The sequence below is a fragment of the Mesoplodon mirus genome, assembly GCF_964341445.2.
Source record: "Mesoplodon mirus genome assembly, chromosome: 5".
NCBI classification, from domain to species: Eukaryota; Metazoa; Chordata; class Mammalia; order Artiodactyla; family Ziphiidae; genus Mesoplodon; species Mesoplodon mirus.
In genome coordinates, this window is record NC_138980.1 from 36,914,049 (window position 1) to 36,929,616 (window position 15,568).

General features: G+C 55.1%; 1 protein-coding gene across 7 annotated transcripts in view; it reads right to left on the minus strand.

Moving 5' to 3' along the window:
- RANBP3 (RAN binding protein 3) overlaps nucleotides 1-15,568 on the minus strand; it is a 54,736-nt gene that overhangs the window by 4,904 nt on the left and 34,264 nt on the right. For 2 of the 7 annotated variants that reach the window (XM_082622738.1, XM_082622742.1), the window contains 9 exons: nucleotides 14,936-15,007; nucleotides 9,492-9,557; nucleotides 8,527-8,619; nucleotides 7,555-7,673; nucleotides 5,905-6,021; nucleotides 3,906-4,009; nucleotides 2,651-2,729; nucleotides 1,437-1,539; nucleotides 873-997 (listed from right to left, as the gene is read on the minus strand). In XM_082622738.1, the coding sequence (XP_082478864.1) occupies nucleotides 873-997; nucleotides 1,437-1,539; nucleotides 2,651-2,729; nucleotides 3,906-4,009; nucleotides 5,905-6,021; nucleotides 7,555-7,673; nucleotides 8,527-8,619; nucleotides 9,492-9,557; nucleotides 14,936-15,007 (878 nt within the window). The remainder of the gene's footprint in view (nucleotides 1-872; nucleotides 998-1,436; nucleotides 1,540-2,650; nucleotides 2,730-3,905; nucleotides 4,010-5,904; nucleotides 6,022-7,554; nucleotides 7,674-8,526; nucleotides 8,620-9,491; nucleotides 9,558-14,935; nucleotides 15,008-15,568) is intronic. The other 5 variants (XM_082622740.1, XM_082622743.1, XM_082622741.1 and 2 more) reach the window with 3 other exon arrangements.

Below are 15,568 nucleotides of genomic sequence, written 5' to 3' on the forward strand. Positions count from 1 at the left end.
AAGTGACTGGATAAACAAATGTGGTCTGTCAATACAGTGGACTGTTATTTATTCAGCCTTGAAGAGGAGTGAAGAGCTGACACATGGTCCACCAGGGATGAACCTCGAAAACGTGGCGCTCAGTGAGAGAAGCCAGACACAAAAGGCCACATGTTGTACGATCCCATTCACATCAAATGTCCACAACAGGCAAATCCACAGAAACAGAAAGTGGGTTTGCCTGGGGCTGCAGGAAGGGGGATGGGCAGTGACTGCTCATGGGCACAAGGCTTCTTTTTGGGGGGGCAAAAATGTTCTAAATTAGTGAATATAGTAAAAACCACTGAACTATACGCTTTAAAAGGGTGAATTTCATAGTATGTGCACTGTACCTCAATAAAGTTGTTATACAAAAAAAAAAAAAAAAAAAAAAGCAAGAGAGACCACACATGGCCCTTTACAGGAAAAGTTTGCAGATCTTTGTCAGTATTTCTCAAGATGGATAGATAAGAAAAACTGTGAGTGGGGGAAAAGTACCACTAAAAACTCCCCAAAGCCACATATACGTGGTTTATAGACACACACGCAGGTATGCGTGAAAGGACGAAGAGCAGATGGAGGCCCACCACACTGGACGTGCTGCCCCAGGAGGGGAGGGAGATGGGGACCGGGCACGGGTGCCACGAAGTCTGGTCTAAAAAAAGAACACAGCACCACCGGGACAAAATAATCACAGCTGTTGACTCTGGGTGGCAAGAGGTGTTTGTTACACGTCTTTGTAGTTCCCTGAATTACCGAGACCGTCTCAAAACAGACCGTTTTGCTCTAAAACAAAGCAGTACAAGAAGTCCGCTAGCTGCACCGACGGGTCCCCAAGGCCGGGCGCGCCTCACCTGCAGCACGTTGCTCTCGGCCTCCTCCCCGGTGATCACCTCCACCTTCTCCAGCAAGCACTTCCGCGCCGTTGCCTTGGTGTAGGCGGCTGCCGACTCGGCCAGGGACTCTGCAATGTTATTAGCTAAACGACATTGACTATTGATTTGGTCAGGGGGAGGGTGTACCTCACAGGACACCCAAAGGGTGGCTCTGGCCTCAAGGGGGCCAGCGCCTCGGGCCCACAGCGGACCCTGGCAACGCGCCCGGTAACTCTGCCTCGGAGTCTGCAGGGCGGCCACCGGGAGCGGCCAGTGCAGCTGCGGCCTCCCACTCTCTCACTCAGGCGAGGACAGCAGACAGCGAGAGACCTCCGAGGGCGCTGAGGAGCGTCTGCCGCCTCAGGGCGAGGAGGAGGGTGACAATCACCTCAACCCCATCCTGGTCGCCAGGCAGGGCCCCGGGCCTCACACCCTTCCTGCTCACTGGACCTCAGCACGCACGGCTGTGGGCTGTGGCCGAGGTCCCCGTCTCTTCCTGCCTCCCGGACCCCCCCAACAGGAGGGGGCAGGACCGAGGCCTACCTTTCTCGGGGGTGGCCTCCTGGGACGAGGACTCGGACCCGGACTCGGCCACTGTGTTTTCTCTGTTGGCATCTGGGCTGACCTCGTTTAACTTGGGCGGGCTCTGCGGGGAGCGAAGGTGCAAAGGAGGAGGGGGCGTGTGGGGGTGGTCCCGGGGGGCTGACTGCTGCAGGACAGGGAACCACTCTGCCGGAAGGCAGCTCCTGGTGCCCCTGCCCAGCAGAGGACCCCCCTCTGCCGACGCTGGCTTCCCTCCCGCACTCTGGGGACCCGCCCAGCCCCAGCCCCTCCCCACTCAGTGCCTGCCGAGCACCATCAGATAGAGGCAGTTCTCAGTCCTCACAGGCCCGCCCGGGACGTGCACGCGAGCTGCCTCTGGAGCCTCTGTGGCATCACCTGGAGGCGTGTGCCACCAGCTGACCTTGGGCCACCTGGTCCCCCTGGCCCGTGAAGCAATTCTTTGCCTACTTCATTGTAATCGAAAAAGGACAGTACTGACGCTCGAGAACAGAAGCAGGCGGCTCCTTAGCGTTACAAACACTGAGACCAAGACGGCAGGAATCAGGTGGGCCCCAAACAGCGCCTGAGCTGCCCTCACAATGGACACAGCGGGGCTGTGTGTATATGATTTGAAAAGAAAAGGAAGAAAAAGAAGGAAGCAGGTAACAACCCTAGAAGCCCATCCCGGGCTGGCTGGGCTCTCTGGGACCGGGATGTGGCCCGTGGTCAGCCATGTGCCTCGGCCGTGGTGTGTCAGGAGTGCAGGGGACACTGGAGACCCTGCAGGGTCGCCCCCTCACCCCCTGCTCTGTGCTGCAGCCTCGCGGTGGCGATGGGGCTGCCCTCCCTTGGCTTCAGAGGTGGCACAGGGTGGTCCCGGCCCACATGGCTAAGGAGTCTGGCCTGACGGCTGTCACCGCACCTGCCCTTAGCCGGGAGGAAGCGCGGCCCGTGACTCAAGGGAAGCCCCTCTCAGGATGAGGAAGGACAGGATGCGCGACACTGGCTCCTACAGAGCCTCCCTAGGCCACCAGCGCCTCCCCCCATTTAAGCTGAGTCTGAGCTGGGTCTTCTTTCTCTTACTTGGAAAAGAAAGAGTTCTAATTTCACAGGACTCAAGGCAGCAGCCACACCCCATGTGTCCCGGTGACCCGTGGGAGGCTCCGAAAGCCTTCCGGGCCCCGAGAAGGACAGTCCCCACGGGGGTCACTCACCAACACGCGCTCACTCATGTTCTGGCCAAATATGAATTTGCTGCTGGCAGCGTCGGCACTGTTGGCTGAGCTCTCTAAACTGAAGAGGAGACACGCTGTGAGCGCAGGGTGGCACAGGGCCAGGCGGTGTGCACGCCCACGTGCGCCGTGCACACACACGGTCGGAGCGGAAAGCACGGTCGAGGCCCCGCTCCGCCTTGGGCTGGATGGGCGTGCGAGGGACAGGTACCCGCAGGCCTCCGTGCCAGGCCTCTCCAGGTGGCAAACACGGACCCTTGGCTCGCACCGCCTGGTACCAACTGCACAGGGGTTCCATGTGACACACCAGATGCCCGTCTTTCCCAACCCCCAGGAGGTGGGCAGCACCGCACAGAGGCCGAGCGCAGGGGCGTTCTGTCCACTCCCCGCAGACAAACCCGGCTGTCTCTCGCCAGTGGGCTGCCCCCGGGAGGCACTGCAGCTCTCTGGGCCCCTCCCCAGGCCTGCACCAAGGAGGTGATGCCTCCTACGGGGCGGCCGGCAGGTCACACGGGATGACCTTCGGGGAGTGCTCAGCAAACGGCAGCTGCCCTGGTGGTCACACTTCATCCGGTTTAAGACATCACAGGCTGCACGTGCCTCCCAATTTGGGAAACACTTAGGTGCAAAAAATGCGTCTTAAAATATCTGATGCGCTCTGCTAACCGGGGGCCAGGCAGGCAGCGAGGTCACTGTTCCCACCGGGCCTCTCTGAGGTGGGAGCCTGCACGGAGCCTGCTCTGCTGGCCCATCTCCCAGGCAGGGACGAGCCTTCCTTCTCAAACACCCTGGCAGCCAGGCTGCTGGCAAGTGCCACCACCCGTAGCGCCAATGGCGAGCCCGGATCCAGGGCAGGGAGCACGTGGTGACGGGAGGCAGCCGAGCTGTCACTGGCCCACCGGGTTCTGTTCCGGGCACGAGGCCCGGGTGACAGAGGTCACTCCCAGGGCTGGGCTGAACAAGCCCACGGGACTGGGGTCCTGCCTCAGATGTCCACTGAAGCCCGCCATCCCAGCCCCTCCACATCTGTGTCCAGAGTGGAAAAGAGGGAGGGGCTGCAGGGTGACCGGGATTCTGGCTGCACGTGCCCTTGCCCTCCCGAGGAAGGACTGGGCTGGCTCCTGGTCCAGGAGGGTCCAGGCTTCTCTGGGCCCTGAGGCAGGTACCGTGGGTGACCGCGGGCCCGAGGCGGAGGCTCTCCCCGGACAAGGCTGGGCACCAGGCCCGAGGCGCAGACCTGGAGCTGATGTACTGAAGGAAGTAGTTGGTGGCAGCTGGCGCTTCTGAACTGGGGTGTCCGGTGTTCTCCATGTCCACTACTTCAGCGTTCTCATTTATTAACTGGGAAACAGAGAGGAAACACTGCTCAGAGAACGGCACGTCCTGGACCTCTGCAGCTCAGCCTGCCTCCACAGGCCCTACGCCAACATGCGGCATGGCTCCGTCTACATGTGTGTACCCTGGGGTGTGGTAAGAGTTAAGATACGAAAACAGTCCGTAAGGCACTAGGGAGCCTTTTCTACCTTGTTTTAAAAAAGCACACTCAGGCTGGCACCTTGTTGGCATTTTTAGCAATGCTTCTGCACCGAGGAATCACAGATCGCTTACAAATCTTACACTTTAAGGGGTTCATTATAAACAAAACAGAAGCATCATTTCTCGAGGCTGCTTCTATGCCAACTGCCATGCTAGCCTGGTTAAATACATTCTCCGCTGGAGCTCTCCTGGGAACGCTGAGAGGTGGGTGTTAGCGACCCTGCTCTGAGTGAGGAAGCAGAGGCTCAGAGGGGCTAAGAAACCACGGCTTCGAGTCGCCCCCCCCCCACCCCACTGAGAAGCTGGGATGCAACCATGAGACGCCCGGATCCCCACGAGACATCGTCCCCACCCCAATCTCAAGGCAGCGAGGAACAGACTCGACCTGATGGCTCAGGCCAGGCCCCCGGTCCCCAGCATGGGTGGATTTCCAGGCCCTTCCTGCTTTTGCTTCCTGCTCCCGGGAGGGAGCAGCTGCCAAGGGACTCATTATTTTGCCTAAAGCTGTGCAACATCAACACCTATTTTTGTGTCTCTTGGGGTATCTGTGCTTCTACTGGACAGTGGGCACCAAAGGAGGAAGCTGACGGCGTGGCTTAACATCTCCTCCGCACCCGACTCGTTTTCTCGTTTCAGGGCTTCTCACCTTCTGCGTTACTGACCCCGGGCGCGGATGGTTCCCTGAGGGGGGATGGGGGCTTCCTGGGCACTGTGGGGTGTTGGTCAGCATCTCTGGCCTCCACCTACTTAGTATCAGTGGCACTTACCCCCCAGCTGTGGCAATGACAAATGTCCCCAGACACAGCCACTGACACTGCCCCTCAAGCCTCTAGGAGCTTCTTGCCAGATGAGCTGCTGGAAATGGCACAGAGGGACCTTCAATCCCTGGGGCTGGGGCAGGTCTTCCGAGAGGGCCAGCACGTGGGGTCCAGAACCCAGATCCCCTGCCACTGCCACATGCTCCCCACTCCCGACTCAAAGTCCCCAGACTAGACCAACACACCTGGGGGGCAGCCAGGAGGTGACAGATCCTGTTGCCTCCTGTGGGAGAGAAAACAGTATCTTTCCACCTGCCCTCCTTGAAAAAAAACAAGGTGATGGCTCTCAATTGGGGGTGACATGGTCCCATGGGGAACATTCAGGACCGCTGGGGATGCTTTTGGTGGTCATCACTGGGGGTGGGGAGAGGGGGTGCTGCTGGCATCTAGAGGGCGGGGGCCGGGGATGCTGCTCAACACCCTACAGTGCCCAGGACGGCCTTCCACAACTAAGAAGGATCCGGGCTGAACGATGCTAATGCTGAAAGATACCCTTAAGTAAGCACATAAAAATCTCTCTGGCGACCTGGAAAGCATCGGATCCTAATGTCTGCTTGTTCCTTGGCTATAAACACGTCAGCTGTCAGGGCTAAGTTGCTTCTCTGAGCCTGGCTCCTGGAAGAACGAGGGAGCCTGCCACCAGGAGCCACCACTCAGCCCCACACTGGCAGGGGTGGGGCAGGGTGGGGGGCAGCCGGCCGGGGTGCTGCCAGGAGTCAGCAGCACAGCATGGAAGGGACAACAAGCAGCTGCTGGGCGCTGAGGCCCAGGACCACCCCAGACACGGCCCCCACTCCCCACCCCCGGGAAAATGAACCTGGGGGAGGCGTAAAAAGATCCCTTTGCTGGGTCAACAGCTCACCCGGCCCTCTGACCACATACCTTAACTCTGTCCCTCAGGTTCTGCCCGAACACGAACGCCTGCTGTGCAAGCTGCTCCTTCTTCTCGCAGCTCTCCTCAGAAGCACTGCCAGACTCATTTTTCTGCGAGTCTTTCTCCTGGTTAAAACAAGCAAACAGAACAACTGAGAAGAAGCAATACATCAGCCCTGAGAAGCGAGCTGAGCCATCTCACACCACTGCATTTGCCTGGCGTGAATCCTGTCGCGAGGGCCCTGGGGTGGGGGACCAGGGAGACGCCTTAGGGCTGGGCGGGACCAGACCTCTCCAGGGAGGGGAGGGGCGAGGTCTTGGCAGTGCCCTCGTCACCGGGAACACTGGGTGGAGACGGCGGGGTTGGGGGTCACGTCCAGGTCTCCCTCCAGCTCAGAGCCCTAGCCACCAGTTTCTGAGAAGCAGTATGCTGTGGGAATGACTCCTTTTTCCAATTCCACTAACTGTGGTTTCAGGGTGGGGGGCTCAGGGACATCTGAAGATTGAACTGGAGATGTTCATTTTCACCATTCAAGCCTGAACATCTGGCAGCAGTATGGCAGGGGGTGGGGGAGGCAGAGGGTGGAGAGCCTCAGGCAGCGACCTGTCTGCTGAAACTGGCAGAGTGGAGATAAACACACGGGTGCACTCTGTCTCCGTACGTGGAGCCCTGGGTGTGTTGTTGCAACTCGGATTTCAAGTCCAGTCTCTGCCAACCGCAAATGCAGGCTCTTCATTAAATGCCCCTTATTTTCAGCTGCTATGCAACGCTACTGGAAAACATATGCATCTGGCCTATATAATCCCAGAACGCTAGAGGACTTTTTTTAAAAAAAACAAACGATTTCTGGGCTTCCCTGGTGGCGCAGTGGTTGAGAATCCGCCTGCCAATGCAGGGGACCTGGGTTCGAGCCCTGGTCCGGGAAGATTCCCACATGCCGCGGAGCAACTAAGCCTGTGCACCACAACTACTGAGCCTGTGCTCTAGAGCCCACGAGCCACAACTACTGAGCCCACGTGCCACAACTACTGAGCCCACGTGCCACAGCTACTGAAGCCTGCACACCTAGAGCCCATGCTCCGTAACGAGAAGCCAGCGCAATGAGAGGCCCGTGCACCGCAACAAAGAGTAGCCCCCGCTCGCTGCAACTAAAAAGAAAGCCTGCGCACAGCAATAAAGACCCAACGCAGCCAAAAATACATAAATACATACATAAAAATAATAAAAATAAATAAATAAAACAAACGATTTCCAAGCGGACTCCCAAGCACACTTCTGCCACTAGAAGCAGCACATGTGTATGAACCCCTGAGGAGCTGCTCGGCTGTAGAAAAGGGACAGATGACATCTCTCCACACACAGCGGTACAAGGCCCCAACAGACTACGTGCGTGGAAATGAAACAGGCCTTGGGCTATCCGGCCCTAAGCGCCAGAGCCCTGCTCGTGGCCCCTTTCTCTCGGAACCAACTGTGGAGTTCCTGGCGGTCTGGTGACCTGGCCAGTCAGTTGTGGTTACACATGGAGACCTCTGAGCAAATCAGGATGCTTTAGCATGGGCCAGCCTGGATACGGCCCAGAGCGGCCAACAGCCCACGCGCCTGGTGAGGCCCTGAGAAGCTTCGCGTGCAGCGCACTCCCTGCCCCGTCGCCGACAGACCTCAAGTGCTGGTGCCTCGTCAGAGGGACTCCTCCGGGCGGGGTCGTCAGGGGAAGCCGATGTCGCTGCCCCTGGGCAGTCTGCCGGGACACTGACCCCGTTGGTGCCGCTGCTCGGGACTGTGGGGAGAAAAGGACAGCAGACATCTCAGAGGTCAGCCCGCACCACCTTCAGTACCGCTGCCTTCTACCATTTGGGCTGACAGTGTAATGTCTCCTTCTTAAAGGAAAGGATCTGGAATCAATACTGAAAGTCACAAATTCTTAGGTTAGAAAAACCCAAACCCAAACCTAAAACCTCACAAAAGAAAGAATCCTTTATTGCTTATTCCACAAAAAATCATGTGAATTTTCAGTTTATTTAGAAATACTACTACTTAAGGGAAAAAAAAAAAGAAAATATATGTGTGGAATAATTATGAGTTTTATAAAACTAGTTTTACTAATAGAGTCTTTTTTCTATGCACTTTCTCCTTTAAACAGTTGAGATTATGTGACATGTACAACTTTAAATCTGGCTTTGTTTAGTATTAGACCAAAACAATTTTCCATGTAATTAAAACCCTTCAGAAATATTAACTATTTTTGCTCCCGATGAAGAGCTCTTGAATTGTAGGGAAAGATTAAGAGGAAGAGAAGAAAAGCTTATCAGTATTAAGAAAATTAAGGATGAACTGAAAACCCCACCCTTTGTGGATATAATGGAAATATGGTTCAGGTCTCTCAGACATACAGAGCTGAGTTTTGCCTGCAAACACACAGGGACACATCTGGGCCACTCAGGGCTGGGGGGCCAGCTCTCAGGAGGCCAGTGGAACTGCCTGTCTTCCAGGCTCATTGGGGATTTGAGGGCTTGTTTCTCCAGCACTCTATTTCCCAGTGCATTCAGTAGACGGGGCCAAAGCCACCTGTGTTGTGACGCGGCTGTGCCCTGACGTGTGAGCCTGGGAGGGGCCAGGGCTGAGTCACTCACCGGTCTGTGAGAGCGCCTTTGGCTGCGGGGCTTGTAGCACTGCTGGGCGAAGCACACTCCGCTGCTGCTCCTTGGGCTTCTGGCTCGGCAGACCTGGGGACAGAGGTCGGCTTGCCCAGGCCCTCCAGCCGCAAGGGAAGAAATGCAACCCACCCCCACGCCGGCTCTCAGGCACTTTACGGAAAAATTCACCCCAGCAACCCATCTGAGGTCCCTCCTGGGCTAGACTTTACAGGGAAGCATACTGAAAAAATTAAAGACCCAAGGTATTTTCTTTACAGTTAGACATACAAATTCTGGCTATTGTTATTTTTATATGTGATTAAATGAAACTCCCATGAAACTGATCATGTCTGCAAATTAATCCAGTGAGTACAGGAATGCTACAGGGGGGACCAAGAGACAGCTGTTCTCAAGGGTGGGGCTCGAGGGTCAAGGGCAGACGGTGAGGGGAAAGCAGCGAAGCCACAGTTCACCTCTCAAAGTTTAGGACTCTGTTAGGGGTCACGTAAAGGTACCCCTTGCACCTGCTTCTCAAAATGCCACGTTGAGAAAATCCCTCTGCCAAACATACAGGGCAAGGACCACGAGAACGCTCCCGGCCCCGCAAGGGCTTCCCGCTGGATGTGACGTGTCTCGATGGCGCGAGCGCCGGGCCCCGCTCACTAGCGGCTGCTCTGCTACTCGGGGTTAACGCTGTGGGCAGATCGCTCAGCAGAGACAGTCTCACAACTGAGCTACTGCCTGGCACGGAGCCTGAACGCCACCCACCAAGCCGGGCCCGCTCCCTCGCCGCCACCTCCTCGGGACAGCGGGCTCACAGGCAGGAGAACCTCCCTGGTCCGACGGGCTCTTTCCAGCGGTGTTCCCGTGCTCACGTGTCAGAAAAGTGAGCCCGGACCACACTGGCACGCAGAGGCCGCAAGGCAGCCACTCTGTGCTCCTCCTTCAAGGCGGACACCCACCTGCACTGGGTGCCTGGCCGTGGATCAGGGTCGGCGGCTTCAACCGGAATCCACTGCTCTTTTCCTCTACAAGCATAAGAGAAAAAATAAAAAGCGGGCCTGCCTGGGGTGGGGCAGCAAAGCTAGGAGGGACCGGGGCAGAAGAGGACTGTGGTCTGGGCTTCAGTGGCCATTGGCCTGGGGAACTAGGGAAAATGTTTCCAAGTTAAAACAGAAGAGCAGAGGCCCATCCAATCCCATCTGTAAGGGAGGAGGCTGAGGGCTGCAGGCAGTGCTGGCCCTGAGGTGAACTACTGGCAACAGAAAACTGGAGGGCGTGTGTGGGGCTGGTCAAGCTGCAGTCCACCCACCCAGCTACCTGCCGGGGCTGAGAGCTCAGAGGCTGGGCTGTGCTCACGGGCCCCAAGGAATATCAGGGAGCCACAGAGTTCTGGTTCCTGGGACCCAGCTCCCTTTCCAGGAGGACACGTCTGTAATCAGGAGAAGCTTCTCTACTACCAGCAGACCTCTGAGAAATGAGATGCATTTTCTGTGGTGAAAGATCAAAGGTGGCAGACGGCAGGCTCTCTCCAGATGTGCCCGGAGTGCTTGCGGCTAATGAGGGCGCTGGGAGGCCCAGGAGGAGGAGGGGGGGCCTCCCTCAGGACGAAGTCTGGGATGGACAACTATGCAGAGCTGACAAACACAGGGGCTCAAAGCCTGGTTTCAGCTCAGCCACCAGTACACACAGATCCCTTAATCCCTGCACCTTGGTGACTCTGCCCATCTCAGGGGGCGGGGGAGATGACAATCTACTGCATTCCCTGATCAGAAGGATCAGGATAAAAAGCCTTGTGACTCCAATAGGACACGTCTGTCCCCAGAAAAGCCCAGGGACAGCAGCATTTTGGGCCCCAGAGGCAGCCTCATTTTTGTGCTAAGGTCCAGCCCACGGGGAAAAAAAACCCTTTTCGGGTCATAGGGAACAAGATCAATACAGAGAAATCACTTGCGTGTTTTTACACACCAGCAGCGAGGAATCCGAAAGTGAAGAAAACAATTCCATTTACAACAGCACCACAAAGAATATAATACTTGGGAATAAACTGAACCAGCGAGAACTACAAAACATTGCTAGAAGAAAGTAAAGACTTAAATAAATGGAAAGATACCCCAAAAGGCCACACAGTGTATGACTCCATTTACATGAAATGTCCAGAGCTGGCAAATCCACGGAGACAGAAAAGTCGATTTGTGGTTGCCAGGGGCTGGGAAAGACAAAGTGGGGAGGGGCTAGGAAAGACAAAGTGGGGAGTGACTGCTCAAGGGCATAGGGTCTCTTTTTGGAGTGACAAAAATGTTCTAAAATTATTTATGGTGATGGGTGCACAACTCTGTAGATACACTAGAAACCCTTCAACTGTACACAGAAACACCACCACAAACACACCTGGTCAGCCCACACTTTCAGGTATGAAACAAAATCAAATCAGAATTTCCAAACAGGGGGCTTCCCTGGTGGCGCAGTGGTTGAGAATCCGCCTGCCAATGCAGGGGACACGGGTTTGAATCCTGGTCCGGGAAGATCCTACATGCCACGGAGCAACTAAGCCCGTGCGCCACAACTACTGAGCCTGTGCTCTAGAGCCCGCGAGCCACAACTACAGAGCCCGCGAGCCACAACTACTGAGCCCGCGTGCCACAACTACTGAAGCCCGTGCACCTAGAGCCCGTGCCCTGCAACAAGAGACGCCACCGCAATGAGAAGCCCGTGCACCACAACGAATAGTAGCCCTTGCTCACTGCAACGAGAGGAAGCCCGCGCACAGCAATGAAGACCCAACTCAGCCAAAAAAAAAAAAAAAAAAAAAAAAAAGAAAACAAAAGAATTCCTAAACAGGAAGGCCCTCTTCCTGAGGGCTATGTGTTGGTGAGCCAAACTGCTCTCCTTGGGCAAAAACAGGTTTACAATAAGTAACTCTCACTGCTAGCCGGCATGAAGGAGCTGCTCCCGACGGGCTCCGGGGAGCCTGCGCTGGTGGAGCTGGTGTCTCTCCCGTAGAGGGGTCGTTAACACCACACTCAGGAGAGCCAGACAGCACAGGACGCAGGGGAGGACATGTTGCCAGATGTTCCTTTTGGGAAGGGAAATACTGAATTACATTTTCAAAGCCCAGGATTATTCAGAAGATGATTGGCAATTTAGAAACACTAAAAAAAAATTGCGATGAAATTCGTAATTCAGGTATTTTAAAAAGCCCTCAGAGCTGGCTTTGCGGTGTTCACACTGGGGCTAGAGACTGCGCTCACCACCCTGCTCTGACCGTCGGACCCCTGGGGCTGACCAGGCTAACCAGCAGGAGCGACAGGCCTGGAAAATCACTGCCACTGACCCTGAGCACTGGGCCCAGTGCCTGGCCCACCCCAAGGATGCACAGGACATCCACGCTGAATGTTGAGGTGAATGGACACACAGACGGGCGTATGTGCCGCACTCGCGATGGCAACCGGAGACTGGGGACGGCAGGGCCCAGAGCAGCAGGGAGGGTGCTTACAGGGCGGAGCACCCTGGAGGTCCTGCCACAAGCCCCGTCTGCACTGAAACAAATGCGGTCTCTTCTCATGGCCTCCAGAAGCTCACTTTTCCTGCAACGCAGTCAGGGTGCAGTGAAGAGGCACTGCCTGATGGCCAGAGCCCATCACAGGGGTGCAAAGTCATGCCAAGGTCACAGGGGTGCACAGGCCGCTGTACCCGTGTCTTCTCAAGGGCACATGCACGGCCCCCCGTGAGCTTGCTGTGGGGCAGCCTCCGTCCTCTGAATCATGCCTGAAGCAAGCAGGCTTCTTTGTGCCCCACCTCAGAGAGACCCAGGTGATGAGGGAACTCCGGATTTAACCAGGAAGACAGATCAGAATTTACCTGGTGTGTACCACAGGCTAAAAAGAATCTGAGAGAAGGTAGCTTGGCGGGGGCTTGAGCGATGAGTAAGTGCGTTGAGGACAAAGGGAGCCAGATTTCTTACTGTCAGAAAACAGGCAGAAATACGAAGCGGGGGACGGGGGGGAGGTGGGGCTACAATGAACCCTGTTGGTGCTGGAAGCACCCACCCGAACCGGGGGTGACCTATACAAGGAGACAGAACAGCAGAGACACAGAAACACGTGCAGATGTGAGTGTGTGTATGCGAATAGGTCTACGTATGCGTGTGCTCCTGGCTGCGTGTGTTCTCAGCTCTGGGCACGGAGAGGGCCCGGGAGCAGCGACAGCCCCGCGGCGACCAGCACGCAGAGCACTCCGATCTTGGTCTCTAGAGCCCACTCTCCACTAAGCAGAACCAGGATCCCCTTGAGGAAAGGGAGGGAAGAAGATGAGCCTGGAACCCCTTATGACAGAAAGAAAAGGACATGCTTGAAAGAATGACGCGGACATGGCCAAGGGGCACAGGCTTGACGCGGCTCCCGGTGGCCAACTGTGGGATGATTAAAATAAACTGATGGTGAAGATAAAATCTGAATGTTAAGGTAAACACTACTAACAACAGATTATAACCCACTGACTAAAACAGGAATGCAAACATCCATGTGGATCTAGTAAACACGTGAGCAAGTGAGTGGCGGAGAAGAGCTCTGCTGTCCAGCAGAGTGCCGACCGACAAGAGGCAGAAAATCCCCGCCCGGCCATCACCAGAGTAGTAGCTGCTCCCAGCAAGAAAACATCTCTGGAGGCTAACACTGCAGCAAAAAGTAAGAAGAGGAATGAGATTTTCCAGAGTCTCAAAGTATCTCTCCAGAAAATATTAATCAAAGGGTGAAAAATGACTTTTCAGCGGAGAACCTGGGCGGGCTCCGCCCTATTCAAGTAACAGGACAGTAAACACCATGAGTCAGTCACCAGCTGCGGTGCACAGGAGGCACACAGCTTCACCTCTGTGGTGTTCTAGCCCCCAAGGGTAAGTTGGTCCAGTCACCGGGAAACAGCGGGAAAGCCAGATTGAAGGCCTTCTCCAGTGTAACCGGCCTGCACTCTGAAAGGTCATAAAAGCCAAGGCAAGCCCAAGGGACTGTTGCAGATATGTGATGTGTGAGCCAGGATCTGATGCCTTTGCCATGAAGGACGTCACTGGGACGCCCAGGGAAATTCGAATGGGGTCTCTAGGTAGAGGGATAGAGAAGTGCTTTACCATTCTTAAGTGTTAATTTTTTCCTGCAAAAATTAAAGCTAAAAAAAATAAAAGGCAGGCAGGCAAGGAGCTAAGAATAAGAAATTCACTCTGCAGAGTGGCGGAGCCAGTCTATCACCGCTGCACGCGGCAGCGGGTCCAGGGGCTGGGCTGTGGCAGGCCCGCCTTGCTCAGGGCTGCCCTGCTCTCCATGCTGCAGGATCAAGGTTTCGGGGAAGAAGCGGGAGTGAGGCCGTCGCTCAGAGACCTCAGGGGCGAGCATTAGATTCCTAACAGAGCTCAAGGGCTGGCTTCAGTGGCTGATCACCCACCCCGGCTGACACGGCCCCCGCGGTTCAGAACGTGACTTGCTAGGCCAGTGCCCAGGTCTTCCCAAGGACCCCTAAAAACCAAGCTCCTCTTCAGGCCCCGTGACGGGGGTCAGCTCAAAACAGTTTGCCTTTAGAGTCAAAATGAATTCAACTGTTTGAAACAGTGTCATCAAATCAACCCTCAAAGTTCTAACAACTTGCCTCTTCCCTCGACAGTGCCCTTGTGCCAGAGTATGACTGATCTCGCAGCGCTTTTGAAGTCGGCAATGAATTTATATAAGGCAGGCTGGGTTACAGAATTCGGATGGTTACACTCGCTCATTAAATCTTTTATGAGGAATTTCAGCCACGTGGGAGAAACTTTCAGGAAATCTTGGAGTTGGTTCTCTAGTGAGAGACCAAAAAAGGAAAGCTCCACATTCTTCAGAAAGGATCAAGCTATTTTCCTTGAAGTTTAAAGGCTCTGATTAAATATATTTATCTAAACAGATCTAAGTAATGTTAATTCATGTGAGAATTTAATACACAGAGAAGGGGTCTGGAAAATTACATAAACTTCAGAGTGGTTACCATTGGGATGGTAGAGTGCGTGGGAAATGGAGAGGTGGATTCTTTTACTCTATGTATTTCTGAGTTTTTAATGATACAAATGTATTGTTTGTGTAAACTTTTGAAAAATGAGTAGTATACTTCATTACAGGTTTTTTTGTTTTTGCTTGTCTCTCTCTTTTTTTTTTTAAAAAAGGACTTGAAACTCCTTGTAACCAGGCCCTGCTTGTAGAAACAGAAATTAAGGGCTGATGAAGCCTGCCTCACACCAGATTCCAAAGCTGTGCAGTGAAGAGTTGGGGAGCTTTAGGAACTGAAAAAGAAGGTTGCCTTCAAACCACCCATTCCCGTTTAAGACCTTGCTTTTCATCCCAGGAAACCCCCAGTGACCAGCCGAGAAAGGTAAAGGGACGCGAGGGCTCACCTGGTTCTGAGTCAGAATTGCCTGCAGATGGCTCGCAGAAGGTGGATGGCATAAAAACATTGTTTTTTGATACTGTCAACATGGAGGTGCAGGCAGGGGAGGGAACAAGAGGAAAAACAGCGTGAGTAGGCAGGGCAGACGTGCACAGGATCACTTCTCCCACCTGAGGGGTCGTCTCCAGGCCCCACCGCTGGGGAAGGGGGGTCAGCATTGTGAACGTGGCCTTAGGCAACTCCCAATAAAAGTGAAATCCTGGGACTCTTTCTAAAGCAAAAGAAAGGTGGGTGTCCAGTGGAACGGCCTGAATCTGTTTGATATCTAGCAGTTGACTCTGGCCTGCTGTGGCCACCTGCCTCGCCCTTGTGTCCCTGTGGGAGCAGCCAGGAGGGAAGCGGACGCACCCGATGTTCCGAGTCTCCCCTGGGGCCAAGCCTCAGGCCCTGCTCCTTGTCACCAGTCGGGGCTCGGCTGGCTGCAGACCCCCTCGCCTCACCTGTCTAGGATCTTACAAAATCAACTGCTTCCCGGGTTGTGGGCCAGGCAACAACGCAGTGGAGCTGAAGATCTAACTGTGCGGACAGAAGGCAGCTAGCTAAGTGGAAACAGAGTGCAGTGCCAAGGCCTCCAAACGTG